Below are 18,533 nucleotides of genomic sequence, written 5' to 3' on the forward strand. Positions count from 1 at the left end.
CTTGTGAAAATCTGCAGGAAAAAGTAGAAGCTGGCTTTCAGAAAGAGCTAAAACTTGTAAGATGTTGATGATATCTGTGAGATCCATTCCCCCCTGAGGTGGAAGAATCATGGAAGAAAGCTAAATGAGTCGTCTTTTAATTAAGCAAAATGAGAGTATAAGCTTTGTAAATCAACATCATTAAAATTTGTGAGAGAATAAAATCCAAATGTGTATTGTTTTAAAACTTACTTTCTCTTCTTTTTTTTAGCAAAAGAAAGGAAAGCCATAAGCCAGTGGTGGGAGTTTATAATACCAATGTCAACACCTTGTTACCTGGAAGGCAGGGCATTTTTAAAAAGGAAAGGAAGAAGAATGATTCCCATGTCTATGCAGTCATTGAGGATGTTATGGTTTATGGGCACCTGCTTGATAATTCTACAAGATCAGAGATGGCTGAGGTAGGGGTATACAGGCCCTTTTCTGGACCAGTAAGTACTACACCACCTTCCCCTCCTCCAATCAGAAAAATATCTAAGAGCTTGGACCAGCAGGAATCAACAAACATGCTTGTAACTGATAGTGAGAACTATACATTTGCACGTCATGTGTCAGAGGATATCCATAATGGTGACCTGAATGTGAGTGGTAATGGACATGTGAGCAGCAGGAACAATGAACAGGGAAATTCTGTGGATGAGACTTGATATCTTGATGATCTGTGACTTCTCTGATTCAAAGAAAAAATTAACTCTTGTAATTGACCTATGGGTTATGTTTGAAACCTATTTATGTGTGGTTTTTTTTTATTAAAATATAGATTGCAGATCTGTTCATATTTTGGAAGAGGTTTCTGAGGATGTAATGCCATACTATGTTGTATAGAATGCAACAACTTTGAAGTTTGCAGATTTTTAGTCTTCAATATAAGTAAACTTTTTTTTAAAAGTCAGCAAACCAACCACTGAATGTTAAACAAAACTAAGAAATTAAGCTGGCAAAATAACTCTTTATCCAAATTTTGTGCTAGGTAATTAGCATTAAATGCAAGAATTGTGCTTTTTGTAAATGAGATTTTTACTTATTCTTACACACCTTTCATAACATATGTATTTTTTTAAAATTACTTTTTAATTTTAGCTCTGTGGAAATAATTTAGTTAATTTTAACAAATTATTCTCAGTTACATATTTCAAAGGGTGGGTAACACTAAGTTTGTAATGAAAATAAAAGGACCATTCTGCAATTAATCATTGTTCCATTGTTATAAAGTAATGGGTTGCTCTCCTATTTGACTGTAAAGGCATTACAAGCCTTCTGAGATATTTTGACTTGAGCTCTATGGCTTCTTGGCCATTTTGTGCTAAGAGCCAATTAAGATTTCTTGGAAACCAACATAAAATTATTATATAGATATGTACACATTACCAATTGTCTGTCTATGTATCCATATGTCTACTTTTGAGAAAGGGAGGTACGGAAGTTCCTTTGTAGAAATATACAGTTTTGAACACCACATTAGACCATAGCATAAACATACTATAGATTGGCCTATTGTGAATTAATCTTTAATAGTTTGGGTTGAATACTTGATTTAGATAATGCCCAATTCCAACCGACTCAGGGTAACATACAGTAAAACCCACAGAATAAAAACAATATAGTTAAAAAGTAAACAACAAGAACTAATGGTAGATTTGGCAAACCACAGTCATATACAATGGGCAGGGCCCCCAACGGGTGGAATTCTACAGGTTCGCACCTATTCACTAGAACCGGTTGTTAACATTCTAAGCAGTTCGGAGAACCAGTTGTTAAAAGAAACTACTGGCCTAATCCTGTAAGGAAGGCAGGAAAGAAACATTCTGGTGTTCCTTACAGAAACTGCCTCTCCATTAACTCTTATTACATTCTTGGCAGGACTAGACTTCCTGTCTCTGGAACTTCTCTGGATATTTTTTTTCCTCCTTTGCTGGTACTTTGCTTGTGTGGAGTGACCATTCAAAGTTACAATGGCACTGAAAAAAGTGACTTATGACCGTTTCTCACACTTACGACTGTTGCAGCATTCCCACAGTCATGAGAGGCCAGGCGAGGAGATGGTGCCTCGATGTGAGTGATGTTGAGTTGGCCACGCCCAGCCAGTCACATGACCACCAAGCCATGACCACCTACTAAGCCATGCCCACAGAACCGGTTGTTTAAAAATTTGAATCCCACCCCTGGCCCCCAACTATCCTAACCCAAGATCCGAGAAATCAGAATGCCAAAAATGAACAAGAAAAATATAGTTTTATATAAGTTTTATGTTTGTTTTAAGTTTACTATCCTTATGGAATTTATCTTGAAAGATACTCTTGCCATACACAGAATTCTACTCAATACATTTCAATGGATTAGAAGATGTGGGAAAGCATTTTCACTTCAGCTTGAATTTAGCATTTTGAAATTCTGTGTAAGCAGCTAACAGCTGCAAAAGACTTTTATGTTCTAACCACAGTGGCTCTTGCATAATGTATTTTCCTGGTGAAATGTATCTATGAGATGGTTGTTTTTGGAGGGGGAAAGTAATAGTCAAAATGAATTCCTAGAATCCAGGAAGAGGTATGAACACCCTTGTATGTACAGTGAAGTATGTGCACCCTCCTGCTTTGCTGTACAAACAGATTATTCCTGGGATTGGATGATTTTCTAGAATGGCATGTGCATTGTAATGAGCTGACAAAAAAAATTGGGCATGTTATCAAACAAACTAAGTAAATTATGATTAACTTGTAAAACATGAATGAATAAAAGTATAGTCAAATGATTGATTAATAATGATACTAAGGTATTTAATTTTTGATTGAAAATATGAGATTATATGCAATGTAATTGTAATTGAAGACTACGAAATGGAAGCACAAAACAATTTGTAAACCAACCGGCACACTGTATGTATACATATGGAAGATGGCTTGATGTTTTTATGTTTTGTTTGTTTATATTTGTTTTTAAAAACCAATAAAAACTTAAATAAAAAAAAAAGAATTGGGCATGCTACGATTGCCAAGAAATTGCCACTTTTTCTGATTGGTCTGTATGAAAAATTAAACCATTTATAATATATATTGTACATCTGTAATTATTTCTATTATCCTATTTCAGGGATTGTTAATGATTGAAAAGTTGCAGATTGCAACAATAAGGCCTCCTGGTTTTTCCAAAGGCTGCAGGAAGCCTTCTGATGATGCTACAGCATCACAGAAAAGTCAGATTTGAGATTAGCCTAGCTTTTAATGTTCTGTTTAATCATTTTATTTTACTGGATCCTTGATGCTCTTTGAGCTTGGTTGTTTGCTTGAGACGTTTCATTATCCAACCAGGTAACATTATCTGTATTACTAAGTGTGGGAATTGCTTCCTGTTTACGTACTATTTTTATTTCATGTTAACTGTGTGATTAGATATAAACTGAACAAGTTATTTGTTATAAAGAATTATGTATGATATTGGTCTTTATATCCTCAGGCAAACAAGATTGAGTTCGTTTACATTCTTATATGTGCATGTTGTTAATTTTGCCAGGGATGCTTGGGATTATTTAATGAAAAAGAAAGAATATTAAAGCACTGTCAATAGTCCTTCTAAATTTGCAAAAATATTTCCTGTTAGCATAATTATTTCTGAAATCAACATTCTTGTCAACAGCAAGGCAGATTTATTACTTTTGTCACTAATAGTAGATGGGCTGTTATTTTAGATCCAAAATTCCAGATAACTGTATGAATTATTGGGTCAAGTAAACATTATAAAAATACTTTTCTTCTCCTATCTCACTTTTTACTTTACTGTCAAAATTTCTATACTTTAGTTAATTATAACTTGTTCTTGATATATTTCTTTCTTACATTTAAAACCTTACTAAGTTGCTTTCTTAATTTAGACAGAATATTTGTAAATATTTGTCATATTTAGAATATGGATGGAAGTTTTGATGTTAGTGTTTTCATAGTCTTGTAACATGGTGGTTTTTATATGTTCCTGTGACACAGCTGTTTTATTTAATTTGCATTAATAAATATAATTGAAATTTTTGTGTATATGCATATTGTATATACTTTGTTCATTCTTCAAAATGAAATAAAACATGTTTACAAAGCCAATTTAAGCAAACCTCAAATGTCTCTTTCTTTATTGAGAAGCTTGCTTTGAAATCCAGCAAACAAAGTATATGGAGTTACTGAAAAGATATTCTGGTTGAGTGTATTTTGTTCTTCTTAGCTTACAAATAGTTAAAGGGAAATAGATAAAGCTTGATTGCTTTTTATTGTATGATAAAATTTATACTTTTAGAAATTAAAGATAATGCATAGGGTTAGTTTTTGGTAGTCAACTATTCCTTCATATTTTTCTGTTTAATAAAAAAAGGATAAATATTATTTTCATTTTAGTTTGTGGTTTGAAGATTATTTTTCATCCTGAAAACTGAATTAATAATCTTTGGAATTAAATAGCCTATTTAAAACTAAATTTTAGTTCTTCAAGAATGCATGTATGTTTAGACAAGCTAGTTGACATAAAAATTAAAAGCTAACATGAAGGATTTGTAATTTAGATCAGGGGTCGACAACATTTTGGACCTCAGGGACCACCAACCTTTTGGACCTCAGGGACCACCAAACTCATAATATCAAATCCCGCGGACCACTAGTATGAATTTTGACTGACAGTGGCTTGCTGACATTGGGAAAGTCAGTCCCATATTCCAGAGCTGCAGTAGTCACATGACTGGTCTGTGCACCGGCCTGCCATGTATGAGCTGCTCCGGGATGATCAAAGGGCCAGACTTGTGACTACTGCAGCTCTGGAATATGGGACTGGCCTGTGGTGTGGTTGGAAATCACCACCATAGGGGCTGGCACCTGTAATGTGCAAACATGCAAAAAACAGTGCAGCCCTCATCGGCCAGGATGAGGTAATGGTGCTATTGCGGCAAGAGTGGGGCGGCGGCACAGGCAGGCTGAAGCAGTGATGGAGATGGCCAGAAAATGCAGGAGCGCCACACTACTTGCATTTGCACAGCACTCCCACACCTTCCAGCTCGCCTCTCCTGCCCTGGGTTCTTCCTCGATGGCTGCAGGCTGTAGGGATGGCCTGGGGCAGGAAAAGTACTGGCTGGTGGTAATGGAAGAGGGCGGAGTGGTCAAGTCTGCTTACCATCCAGTTCAGATGTCCAGAATGGGGCAGCGGCAGCGGCATCAGTTTTCTCATCCCTCTCGGCGCTCTGCTCTGCTGCCCCCCCCCCAACAGCCCCAGGCATTGCTGCCCGGGGAAGGCATAGGAAAAGCAAGCAGAAACATAGCTCTCGCTGGGGCGAAAGAGCTGAGATCGAAGAAGGGCACAGACAACACAAGACACAAGCTGCCACCTTTGAAAAGCGCCGCTTTCTCTTGCCTGTGCCTTCCCCGATCTCCACTCTTTTGCCACAGCAAGAGCTATGTTTCTGCTTGCTTTCTTTTCCTGTGCCTTCCCTGGGCAGCGATGGCTGGGGCTGTGGGGGGATGGCAGCAGAGGAGTCAGGGCTGCTCTCCCCTCTCAGCAAGCCAGGCCTGGAGGATTGTGAAGAACTGCAGAAATGCGTGTTGGAAATGCCAACACACGTTATTAGCACGCTCTCCTCTGTCCCGAAGTAGGATTGAGTGGGGAGAAGGGAGCAGGGGGATGGGTAGGAGGGAAGGAGAAGCCCAGCTGGCCTTCCTTTTAAATGGGGCAGGGGGGAAAGACCAAATGCCCAGACCAAATGAGCACCGAAGAAGACAGGTTCCTAATAACCAGGCAACACCCCCACACACACACAGCCTCCACACAAGAGGACTCTCCAAGGCTAAGCTCCAAGTTTCTCCCGCCGCTTCCAAGCAGAGAAGGGTCCCATCCTGTGTGGAGGCCGAAGGGGAGGTGTTGAGCCCAGAAAAGCTTGAGCTCTCGCCTGCAGAAATAGGCTGGTTATTAGAAGCCCATCTTCCTCTGTGCTCTTTTGGTCTGGGTATCCAACCTTTGCTGCTGGTTTGTTGTTGGACCGACAGGAACTCCAGGTTGGGTTGAGCTGAATGCCTTGGAAGCCCCATAGTTTGCCTCGTTGCTGTTGTGCAGGCAAGAGCTCAAAGTTTTCTGGGCTACACACACACACACACACACACACACACACCTCTTCGGCCTCCACACAAGAGGACTCCTCAAGAGATGTCAGAGTATGTCTTCTGACCCTCCGGCACTCGCTCACAACTCTCTGTGTTTCTTGGCTTGCTGAGGCCTGGCTTCCTGAGTGGGGGAAGCAACCCTGACGTCTTTGCTGCCACACACATCCCCCACAGCCCCAGCCATTGCTGCCCGGGGAAGGCACAGGAAAAGAAAACGAGCAAAAACATAGCTCTCGCTGGTGTGAAAGGGTGGAGATTGGGGAAGGCACAGGCAACAGAAAGCGACGCTTTTCCAAGGCAGCAGCTTGTGTCTTCTGTTGCTTGTGCCCTCCTCGATCTCCGCTCTTTTGCCCCAGTGAGAGCTATGTTTCTGCTCACTTTTCCTGTGCAGTGATGGCTGTGGCTGTGGCGGGGGGGAGCAAAGCAGAGTGCCAAGAGGGACGAGAAAGTTGATGATGGCGATGCCCCATTCTAGATCTCTGAACTGGATGGTGAGTGCAGACTTTCCCACTCCGCCCCCTCCCACCACCACCAGCCAGTACTTTTCCTGCCCTGGGCCATCCCTATAGCCCGTGGCCATTGAGGAAGAGCCCAGGACAGGACAGGCAAGCTGGAAGGTGCGGGAGTACCGTGCAAATGCAAATAGTACAGCGCTCCTGCACCTTCTGGCCATCTCTATCGAGCTTCAGCCAACCTGTGCTGCCGCCCCCTTGCCCCAACAGCACCATTACCTCATCCTGGCCGGCGAGGGCTGCACTGCTTTTGCAGGTTTGTGCTCAGCTGAAGGGTGCAGGCCAGCGGATGGGCAGGCCATGTGGACGCACAGCCTTGTGTTCCCATGCAGCCTGAATTAATTACTTTGGAGGAGGACATTTCTCTATGGACCACCAAAATTTTCTCATGGACCACCAGTTGGCGACCACTGATTTAGATATAAAGGGATAAAAAACTACTTAGATCCATTCTCACAGAATAAAATCTGTTCACATATTAGAAATTTGAAAATAAATGTAGGAAGATAAAATGAATTATACCAACAATTGGAATTTGCTAATGTATGAAGAACTATGAACTAATTACAAATATTTAAGTAATAAAAATGATAGAAATATTTTTGCTATCCCAGATTTACAATCTTGGACTAAAGATAGCATTTGCTCTGTATTTTTGAAGAGAGAAAATGAAAAATTAATGAATTAATATTACTCTGTGTGGTCATGATTTAAAACTATATTCAAATATTGAACTAAAAGATTGGGGATTTTTTCCATTTCATTTTTTTCCTATTCCATTTCTTTTCCTTTAAATGTCACATACTAAAAAAAATATGGAGGTAAAAATACATTGCAAGGGTAGGCCATAGCAGTTTAGAAATACTTCTTTCATTCCCCTTCTCTCTGTTTATTAATCTAATGAGTATGCTTTTAAACATTCAGCATGTTAGTGACATAAATATGTAAAATATAATATTAGTGTGACCAGACAACTAGTAAGCACTGCTATTGTCAAATCTACTTTTATCAAATGTTATCAAACAGACAAACTGGTTCACTCTAATTTCCTGCCTTTGTACAAAACATGGACTTTTAAAATGCAAATGAAATAATTCTCATGGAAATATTTACCAGTTAGAACATAGCAGAATATCCACTGCTATTTTATTTCTTCATTTTCCCAGTTGGACACACATAAAAATTTTATTAAAATCAGTGGTGGGATTCAACTGGTTCGGACCAGTTCAGGCAAACTGATTGTTAAGATTCTGCACGGTTCAGCAAACCGGCAAATCCCACCACTGGCTGGCCCCGCCCACCCTACCCCACCCAGTCACTCCTCATCTTGCCCACTCACCTGACATAGCTTCTGCTGCTCTCTGTCTGGCTCCCTTGCTTGCCTCAACCGCATGATCTCTACATGACAGTAGCTTGCCTTTCTTCACCCTTTTGGCTACATCCCATGCAGCACTCTCCCCACAGCTCAGCTGAGTAGCTCTGACCTGGGTGAGCCTGCGAGCAAGCCCTGAATCCTGGCCTATCTGCCTCCCACATGGCCCAACCAGCTTGCCTGTCTTCTGCCATAGCGTACCATGTGGAGGCTGCGACCCAGCTCTCTGCCTCTGCCTCTGCCTTCCTTCACTGATCTCCACTCCTTGCTTGCCTAGATTAACTCACCCAGCTGTCAGATCCGTGTATCTGTCATTTCTTCAGTGAAAAAAGAAAAGGGGGGGGAGACTGATAAATCCTTTCTTGATGTAACCTGAATATATTTAATCTTATATCAAATTTGTATAACCCACACATGATACAATGGAGGGAGAAAACCCAGATGGCCAGAACCTATCACCTCTGAGAGGCACAGCCAGGATATGAGAAGATCATAAAAATTCCACAGTGAGATGTGTCCTGGGAATCTCTGGAAAAGTTTGTTCTAAAAAAGGGGGGGGAATTAGGTATGCCCTGGAAAACTGTGAAAAAGATCGTTTCTACAGAAGGGGTGGGGGGAATTAACATACTGGCTTCTGTTTCACTAAATACACATCGAAATAAGGGGAGGGTTTTTAAACTCCTTTATCTATCCCTGTATGCCTGAGGAACCTCAGACGCTGCTTTGAACTCCTACATGAATTGTCTCATCTCAATAAAGGATTCCTTTTTGATACAGAAGTTCATTCTTGTTAATTGAATGGGAAAAAAGTTCTGTAGCCTGACATAAAGCAGAGTCTGCAATAGAGGTCAGCCCGGAGAGGAAATTAAAAAAAAAAACACCCTTCACTCTATTGCAGTGGACCCTGCAAGAAAGGAAAATGTCTGAGTTCAGCAAGGACCAAGGGGAAGCCGAATGCTGGGGAGAAACATCGACAGTTACCCAGCCAGATACTGAATCGATGCATCTCATTGAAGATAGTGAAGCTGCCTGCGAAACCTCCACAAAGCCCCGGTGGTCTATAGGCATCAGAAAGAGAGACAGCTGGGATGGAAGAAGCAGGGCAGTAATCCTCACCCTGGGCAATCGTAAACCCGGATGGAAATTGGAGCTGGAGGCCCTATTGGATCAGGAAGGATGGGGAGAGGAGCCACCGGCTGATGACCAACTGAGACAGTACATAAATCGCCTCATGAGGGAAGCCCCGGAGAACCTCAAGGTGAGGGATGCACCAGGACGCATATGCAGGAGAGCGAGGGAACCAAAAAATGAGAGAAACCGAGACGCCATCCCAGATAAAGCTGAGAATGATCAGGCAGTGGGACAAGCTGAAGAGCCAGCAGCTATACCAGGTACCTGACCCCTGACTGCCCCAAGACAGAGGATTAACCCTGGCCAACCCAGAGATATACAAGTGCAGAGGAAGGTCCCACCCCTGGGAGTAAAATTCAATGGGGACCCCCAGAAACTGGGATTTTTCCTGGCGCAAGTCCTTACCTACATGCAAGAATATGGGCAGAATTTCCCCCTGGCCCTTGAGGGGCAGCAGCCAGATGGATGGCGACGCTCCACAATGTCAATGCCCCAGAATTAAGGAATCTTGACCACTTCATGATGGCCCTATGCCACTGCTTCAAAGACTCTCTCGTCAATAGAAAAGTCCGAGACCACATCAGAGTCATAAAGCAAGACTGTTGCTCAGTAGCTGAATACACCGAGGAATTTCGTGACCTGGCTGGCCGAGTCAACTGGCCAGAGGATATCCTAGTCTGTTGGTTCAAAGATGGACTAAATGACAAGCTATATGCTGCCTGCCTGGCCTGTGGGGCCCCAAACCTCATGCATGAATGGTACATGATGGCAGAGGAGGCGGAGATAGACATGACTTGTAACCGGGACCACAGCGGCAAGTTTTGGAAAAGATCCCCACCCCAGGGGAAATGGGAAGTTTTCAAACCCCAATCCACCATGACTCCAAGAACATCCGGTTGCTTTAAGTGTGGAAAGGAGGGACACCACGCAGCAGAATGCCATTTGAAGACCCCTGCCAGAAAGCCAGACCACCCATCAGGGGGGAAACCTGGAACATCCAGCCCTTGAGGAAAGGAGACTGGCCTGAGAGGCCAAGTAACTGTGGGATTCTGATCACCCCCCAACCCAGAGGAAGAACCCCCAACGCTCCGAGGGGACCTGAGCCAGTCCAAAAGCAATCCAGAAGACAACCCACTGGTAAGCAACCCAACTGAACCAATCATTCTACCCTTAAGACTGTTTATCCCCAGCCAAGGGAAGGGGGAGGAAGTTGCAGTATTGCTGGATTCGGGATGCATCCAATGCTTAATAAATTCCTCCCTTGCAGATAAATTGGGAATCCAACTGAAAGAAATAGAAAATCCCATCACTTTCTGCCAATTAGATGGAACTATAATGGGGGGGGGGGGAGACAGCTAGGTTTACCACAGAACCATTGAAAATAAGATTAGGGAACCATAGTGAGATGCTCACATTCATTGTAGCCCCAGGAATGGAAGAGCCATTAGTCATAGATCTCACATGTCTGCGGAAATGGAATCCAAAAATAAATTGGAGGCGAGGAACCATACAATTCCAGAGAGACGTAGTATTTGCAAATAGCTCAGAGGAAAGGATAAAGAAAAGAACAGAGAACAGAGAGTCAGCCATGACCAGACAGTCGGCTGAACCCATTAACATCCCCAATGAGTACCAGGATTTGGCCCAAGTATTTAGCGAGGAAGCTTGTGATGAACTCCCACCCTATCGCGCCACAGACTGCGCTATCGAAATCCTACCAGGGGCTAAACTCCCAAAACCACAAATGTACTGCATGTCTCCCAGAGAACTAAAAGAACGCAGAGCATTTATCAACAAAAATTTAAAAAGGGGTTTCATCGAACCCGCCCGACCAAAAATAGCTGCCCCAGTGTTATTCAACAAAAAGAAAGATGGCTCCATATGCTTGTGTGTTAATTACAAAAAATTAAACACGATTTACATAGAGAATATGTATCCACTCCCCCTCATGAAGGACTTGTTAGCCCACCTCTCGAAAGGAAATTTTTTTTCAAAGTTAGACCTACGAGAGGCATATTACCGCATAAAGAATAAAGGAAAGAGATGAGTGGAAGACAGCTTTTAACACACCATTGGGATGCTACCAATTTAAAGTGTTCCCCTTTGGACTGCAAGGAACGCCTGCCGTGTTTATGCAATTGATCAATGAAACCCTTCATGGATTTTTATATGAAGGGGTTCTAGTGTATCTTTTTTTTTTTTTAAACAAGTTTTTATTAGCTTTTAAAGACAAACAAAACATAAACCTTATACACATTAAACCTCTTTCCCTTGTGAATTTTTACAAGGCAGATAATACACTATTTTATACAATGTGATTTTAATATTTCTTCTCATTAAATTTAATCATCATATTCATATTTCCTTCTGTCTTGTTTACAATTATTCTCCTCCCGCTTTCCTCCAAGGTTTTACCAGCTCTCACATAAACAGAAACACACAAAACACATAAAATAAAACTTCTTTTTCAAAAAGTAGCTTGGCCCCGGATTACCACTCTTTGTATGGACTTCAATTAAATTCATATTCATCTTATATGCCATTACCTATCTTAATTACCATTCTGTAATTTCTTTGTAGCTTCTCCCCGCTTTCCTCTCTTCTTAATTCTATTTTGTTTATTAACTTAATTTAAATCATTATATTTCTATCCTTTGTCCATTATTTTCCAATTATCTATATATTTCATTCCCCATAGTAAAATAAAAAAATTGCTCCTGAAATCACAAATCAAAGTATGATGCCTTTCCATCGCACCTCTAAATTAACATTTAAGGTAACTCCAAATTCCCTATTTGATTCTGCTTAGTACATACTACTTACAAAAGAAAAAAGAAAAAAAATAGTGAATCCATAACATAATTAAATATATCATCAAACATTAAATCTCATAACATTTCAATTATCTATTTCAAAAGCAAGTATCACAATAATATATTCATACTAACATCCACGCAATAATCAATTAAGCTCTACATTTAAACTAAATATTTTAAACCTTATTTTATTAAATCTTAAATTCTACCATTATTAAACTTTTAATATTTTAGTCTTTACTCAGATCTTATAAAGTTATAATTTTTATTTTTAATACAAATACTACAATACTATCATATGTACCTTGCAGAATCCTTTTAAAACCAAATTATATTACCCTTTATCCCTAAAAAACCATTTCTTTTTCACATCTTGTTTAATGCCCTCGTGGCCTTTTTCCCCTTCTTCCTCCCTGTCTTATCCCATCTGGTCTTTTTACCTCCCTTAACTTCCCCTCTCTGTTGTATTTCTCTTCCTTTTGCTTTCTAACCTCATATTGATTTTGCATCTTATTTTCTTCTTTAAATATTTTTTTAAGTCTTATATCCTTTTTCCCCCTTTCTTTCTTCTTTCTTTCTTAAGCACCTCTATGGGTTCATTAAAGATAGCATCTTCTTCTTCATCTTCTTCCATCAATTGTTGTATTTGCTGATAAGTAGCAAGCGCCATTTCTAAAAAGCAAAAATTTGCCCCGCATCATCTTTCTTTATTTTGCCATATTCCTCTCTCAGTTCATCAGCAGATAAAATCATTGTAAATCCTCTTCTTTTTTCTTAAAACAGCCAAAGATATTTCCAAGCTTAAAGCAAGTCCCAAAGTCCCAAAGTCACCAAACAATCCAAACAAAGCACAAAGTTCTTCCCTTCTTCCTGGGTTAAAATCAGTTGCAAAGGGAGAAAAAGAAAGCCAGTCTGTATTTTAAGTTCTTATTGCAGTAACTTCCAATCTCTAAAAACTTCCAGGCATCTCCTTCAACAGAATCTTAGTATAAATTTTCCTTTTGTCCTCTCCCTTCCCATTTATAACCAGAAGCTTTAGATTTTTACCTTTTATAGAATAGTAGTATTTTCAGCATTCATTCGTTAATTCCATGTGGAAGGAGAGTAAACTTTCACTTGAAACACTTTCACTCGCCGCTTGCCAATCTCTTCTGGAAACAAAGTATCTTTCAAACAAAAAACCAAATCTCAGATTTCAGGGTGTTAAATATATCCTCTAATCCCAGTTCAGCCAAAATAACTTTCGCTTCAAAAATTTCTCCTTCTTCCTCCAGCACGATCTTATCCGGTTGCTGACTTCTTTGTGGCGGCCATTGCTGACTGCCACTGGACCGACTTGAGAAAAGGAGGTTGTGCCGGGTGGGGAAGGGGTCTGCGAATACCCCAACCCCTTGTCCGGATCCTCCCTATCTTCGGTTGCCTCTACGGGGCAACCTTATCCTCCGGACCCGTCTGGGTCGGAGGAACCAAGCGCGGCTAGCGCGGCGGGGATCGCAGAGATCGCGAAACCCCGCCGCCTCCGAAGCCGACAAACCGGAAGTCCTCGGGGTTCTAGTGTATCTTGATGACATTTTAATCTACACGGAAATGATGGAAGAACACATCAAGCTACTCCGTGTAGTCCTCACAAAACTCTTAGATGCTGAACTATATGCAAAACTGTCTAAATGTGAATTCCACCAAGAAAAAATTGACTACTTGGGGTATAGAATATCCCACAAGGGAATAGAGATGGACCCACAGAAAGTAAAAGCTGTACTGGACTGGGACCCACCGCACACCCGCAAACAACTGCAAAGCTTCCTGGGGTTTGCGAACTTTAATCGCCAATTCATTCCAGCTTTTGCAAACATTGCCCTCCCTATCATGAACTTGCTAAAAACAAAGGGGGGGGGAGAAACCCAAACCAAGGCAACCCTTTATCTGGACAATGGAATGCCAAGAGGCATTCAAGAAACTCAAACGTCTATTCTCAGCAGAACCTGTCCTTAAGCACCCAGATCCCGAACAGCCTTTTGTCATCCAAGCAGACGCTAGTGATGTTGCAGTTGGAGCAGCCCTCCTCCAAAAGAATGGAAATGGACAATTACAACCATGTGCTTATACATCCAAAAAACTGACAGAAACCGAGCAAAGATGGGCCATATGGGAGAAAGAGGCATATGCTGTGCGGTGGGCAATGCTCACAGGGAAATATTTCCTGGAAGGAAACCAAATCCTCTTTGAAGTATGGACTGATCACAAAAATCTGGAAGCCCTGAGAAATCCACAGAAACTTCGAAAAACAAGCAAGGTGGGCTCAATATTTTGAATGGTTTAATTTCACTCTCAAATATTTTCCTGGGAGAAAGAACTTCTTAGCAGATGCACTGTCCAGAAAATCCCAATACAACAGCAAAAAGATTGAGGTTATAAAACCAATGATCCAACCGACCCAACTAGCAGCCAAAGTAATCACTCAGGCACAAGAGAAAAGAAAATCATCATTGACTGAAGACACAACAACGTCAATATTTAAGAAGGCACTACTTAAGGACGACTGGCTCCAGGCTAACAAAAACACTTGTTTACTCAAAGATGGACTGGCCTGGGTAGAAAACAAACTTTATGTCCCTGCAAGCCAGAGAATGGACCTCATGAAACGCTTCCACAACTCCAAAATAGCGGGACACTTTGGGTTTGTAAAAACCCTGCACCTCATCAAAAGACAATTTTGGTGGCTGTCCCTCAAAAAGGACATTGAAAACTATGTTGCGAGCTGTCCCACCTGTGCTGCTGCAAAGAGAAGACAAGGAAAACCTCCAGTGGCAGAACTTTCAGCACCCTGGAAAGAGATCTCTATGGACTTTATAGTGGAGCTTCCCGAAAGTGCTGGAAATACTGTCATTTGAGTTGTAACTGATCTTTTTTCCAAACAGGTCCACTTTATTCCATGCCAAAAGATCCCACCTGCCAAGGCCTTGGCAAAGATGTTCCTAATACACATTTATCGCCTTCATGGAGCTCCCCAACAGATTATCTCAGATAGGGGTGTTCAGTTCACATCCAAATTTTGGCGGGCATTTTTAAACCTATTAGGCTCCACCCAGGGGTTGTCATCATCAAGTCACCCCCAGACGGATGGATCGACAGAGAGAGTTAACAGCATATTAGAACAATATTTAAGATGCTTTATTAATTACCAACAGGACAATTGGACTGCCCTTCTTCCTTTTGCAGAGGTAGCATACAATAACTCAGTCCATAGTAGCACGGGGTTCACCCCATTCCAGGTAGCCACGGGCCAAGAATTCAACCCCATGACGGAATTATCCACCAAAGATCCTGAAATTCCCTCCCTTAAAGGAGTGGATGGATAACTTACAAGCCATGTGGCCAGTGGTAAGATTATCTTTACAGGAAGCTAGAGCAGTTTTCAAAACTCAAAGCAGACAAAAAACGTTGCGAACCTAAACCTTTCAAGATTGGGGACCGTGTATATTTGTGCACAAAATTCTTAAAATCATTACAACCCTCTAAGAAATTAGCACCAAAATTAATTGGCCCATTCCCCATCTCCAGAATTATTAACCCCGTGATGGTAGAGCTTCAACTTCCAAGAACACTTAGGCAGATTCATCCAGTATTTCACTGTAGCTTGCTCAAACTGGAGATCACTTCAAACCTCAGACCCACCACCTTTCCACACCTCCAACCCCCATCATTGTACATGGGGAACAACATTTTGAAATTAAAGATATCCTTGATTCACGCACTCATTGTGGATCCACACAATATTTAGTAGCTTGAAAACACCTTCCTTCCTCAGAAAATGAGTGGGTAGCCAAAGACACGTAAAAGCACCCACATTACTATGAAAGTTCCACCTAAAATACCCTGATAAACCACCCTGAATTGCAAATGTAATGCATGATTTTTGTTTTTTTCCAGGTAGACCTATCTGTTTTATAAGGAGGGCAGGATGTCAGATCCGTGTATCTGTCATTTCTTCAGTGGAAGAAGAAAAGGGGGGGAAGACTGATAAAGAAATCCTTTCTTGATGTAACCTGAATATATTTAATCTTATATCGAATTTGTATAACCCACACATGATACAATGGAGGAAGAAAACCCAGATGGCTGGAACCTATCACCTCTGAGAGGCACAGCCAGGAGATGAGAAGATCCTAAAAACTCCACAGTGAGATGTGTCCTGGGAATCTCTGGAAAAGTTCGTTCTAAAAAGGGGTGGGGGAAATTAGGTATGCCCTGGAAAACTGTGAAAAGATCGTTTATACAGAAGGGGTGGGGTGGGAATTAACATATTGGCTTTTGTTTCACTAAATACATATTGAGATAAGGGGAGGGGTTCTAAACTCCCTTATGTATCCCTGTATGCCTGAGGGACCTCAGACACTGCTTTGAACTCCTACATGCATTGTCTCATCTCAATAAAGGATTCCTTTTGATACGTTTGGTTTTCAGAAGTTCATTCTTGTTAATTGAATGGGAAAAAGTTGCTCCCACCCTCTCCAGCAGCAGAAGCAGAGGCAGAGATAAGCGTGGCTGGTGTCCCCTCGGCAAAGCAGAGCTGAGGTGCTCGTCTCCAAAGCCTGATGTTTCTCTCACCCTCCGCCTCCTACTGCTTCTCTCAGCCTCAATCTATTTTTCTCCTCCTCAATCTGTTCCACTCCCTCAGCCTCCTACCAGTTCTCTCAGCTCCAATGCATTCCTCTCCCTCAGCATCCTACCACTTCTTGAGGCTCGAGAAGCCTCTAGAACAGCCCTCCATGATGGATACCTTCTTGGGACCAAAGCCTTGGATGACCTGATCTGTCCTAAAGTCCTCAAGCTGCAGACTTTCCACACTCCTCCATCAGCCTGAGTGCCCTGTCCTTCAGATCCCAATCGGGCCAGCGCCCGGCGGCAGTGGTGCTCCAGGAGGGTGGGCAGATGTCCCAGGGCTACATGCATGCATCACAGTGGAGCAGCAGTCTCAGCCCCAGTGTGGCATCTCCCCCAAGGGATGCCCACCATCAGCTCTGTGCTGGCACCATTGGGATGTGAAGGGCATGGTATTCAGTCCCGCAGAGATTTATAGAAGCTCTAGAAGGTAAGGCTAACACTGGTGGTGGGGGAGGGAGACCTGCTGCACTCAGTCGAAGAGCCACTTCTAGGAGACATGGCAAGGCTCACACAACTTTTGGGTGTGGTATGCTTGGCTTTCATGGGGCCTCTGGGCAACTGCCACCTACTTGCCTTCCCCTCTACCTTGGGTCTGCATCCAATGCATAATAGGGGACGTGCCACTTCTGGGCCAGCCTGGCCAGTGGGAGAGCAGCCGGCCCTCAGGCGAGATGCTGTGCTGGGCCTGAGACTGCTGCTCCATTGTAGTGTGCATGTGCAGCCCTGGGATGCCATCCTGCCCTCCCAGAACACCATGGCTGCTGCCACTCTGGTGCTTGCCTTCCACCACCACCTTCTGCCACCGTTTTGGAGCTTGCCCTTTGCCTTCACCACCACTGCTGCTCTGGAGCTCATCTTCAGGACAGATCAGTTTGTCTAAGCCACGCTTTCTCCCTGGGAAGGGCTCCGTCATGAAAGGCTGTGTGCCCAGACCAGGTGCTTTTTCTCAGGCCTCCTGCCTCGCATGGGGCAGTGGGAGGAGGAAATGTGTGGCTGGGAAGGCTGCTGCAGTTCTTGCAGTCAAAGCTGGGGTGTATATATGAGGTCTTCTGTCTTGAGCAGAAGTTTGAACTATAAGATGTCCAAGGTGTTTTCTTTTAGCCTATGATTCTAAAGTCTCCAAGACAAGGGAATTTGCTTAAATTGAGTGTGTGTGTGTGTGTGTGTATGTGAGAGAGAGAGAGAGAGAGATGTGGCTTCTTGGTGGTGCATTTTGGAGAAGTATCAAGAGAAATGCTAAAAGGGCAATCATCTTGGGATTAAATTCAAAATGAAATTGGGTCTTCAGGGTAAGGAGACATGAAGAACTTTCAACTGCAAGTTTCTAAAAAATCTTATTAAAATGAATGTCTAGAGGCAGATCTTTAATTAATTAGTCCAGAGGGAGCAAACATTAAAGAGGTTGAAAAATGCTGACCTGGCCAACGAGCGATTGCTCTGAGGATCCAGTATTACATTCATCTTCATGGCTTCTTCTGGGCATCCATCGGGGTAGACATTGACTAAACAGATCTGATGACATGAGCAAGGGGATGGTGAGTCTCCACATACTGCCATACAATTGACATTTTTTTACCACCTCCAGGTGCGCTTTGGTAGCATGCTGTGGCTCCTTGGTTGAGGGAGGGTTAGGGGTTGTCTGCTGTGGCAGCAGAGTCTGGATGCAGGGCGCCTGGGTGCTTGTTGCTTTTGCATAGGTACCATCGCACTTTAGCTGTGCAAGCTTTGGCCATGTGATCCATAGACTCGCAATACTTGTAGCAGACTTTCCTCCAGGGACTTCTTTCCAAATCCTCTGCACCTGTTCACAGCGTGCGAGGACTTGCGGAATGGACAAATCTGATCTTTCTTTTCTTTTAGAAGTTTATATTGAGTTGCC

At 42.3% G+C, this 18,533-nt stretch overlaps 1 protein-coding gene across 4 annotated transcripts in view; it reads left to right on the forward strand.

Moving 5' to 3' along the window:
• The window catches only part of CDCP1 (CUB domain containing protein 1), a 65,405-nt gene extending 61,284 nt beyond the window's left edge, over positions 1-4,121 (forward strand). For 2 of the 4 annotated variants that reach the window (XM_026678480.2, XM_087945574.1), the window contains exon 9: positions 251-4,121. In XM_026678480.2, the coding sequence (XP_026534265.1) occupies positions 251-686 (436 nt within the window). In that variant the 3' untranslated portion in view covers positions 687-4,121. The remainder of the gene's footprint in view (positions 1-250) is intronic. The other 2 variants (XM_026678481.2, XM_087945575.1) reach the window with 1 other exon arrangement.
• Positions 4,122-18,533: the final 14,412 nt, after the last annotated feature.

The sequence above is a fragment of the Notechis scutatus genome, chromosome Z, assembly GCF_049901735.1.
Source record: "Notechis scutatus isolate UNSWTSFEM ecotype Mainland chromosome Z, rNotScu1.2, whole genome shotgun sequence".
Lineage (NCBI taxonomy): Eukaryota > Metazoa > Chordata > Lepidosauria > Squamata > Elapidae > Notechis > Notechis scutatus.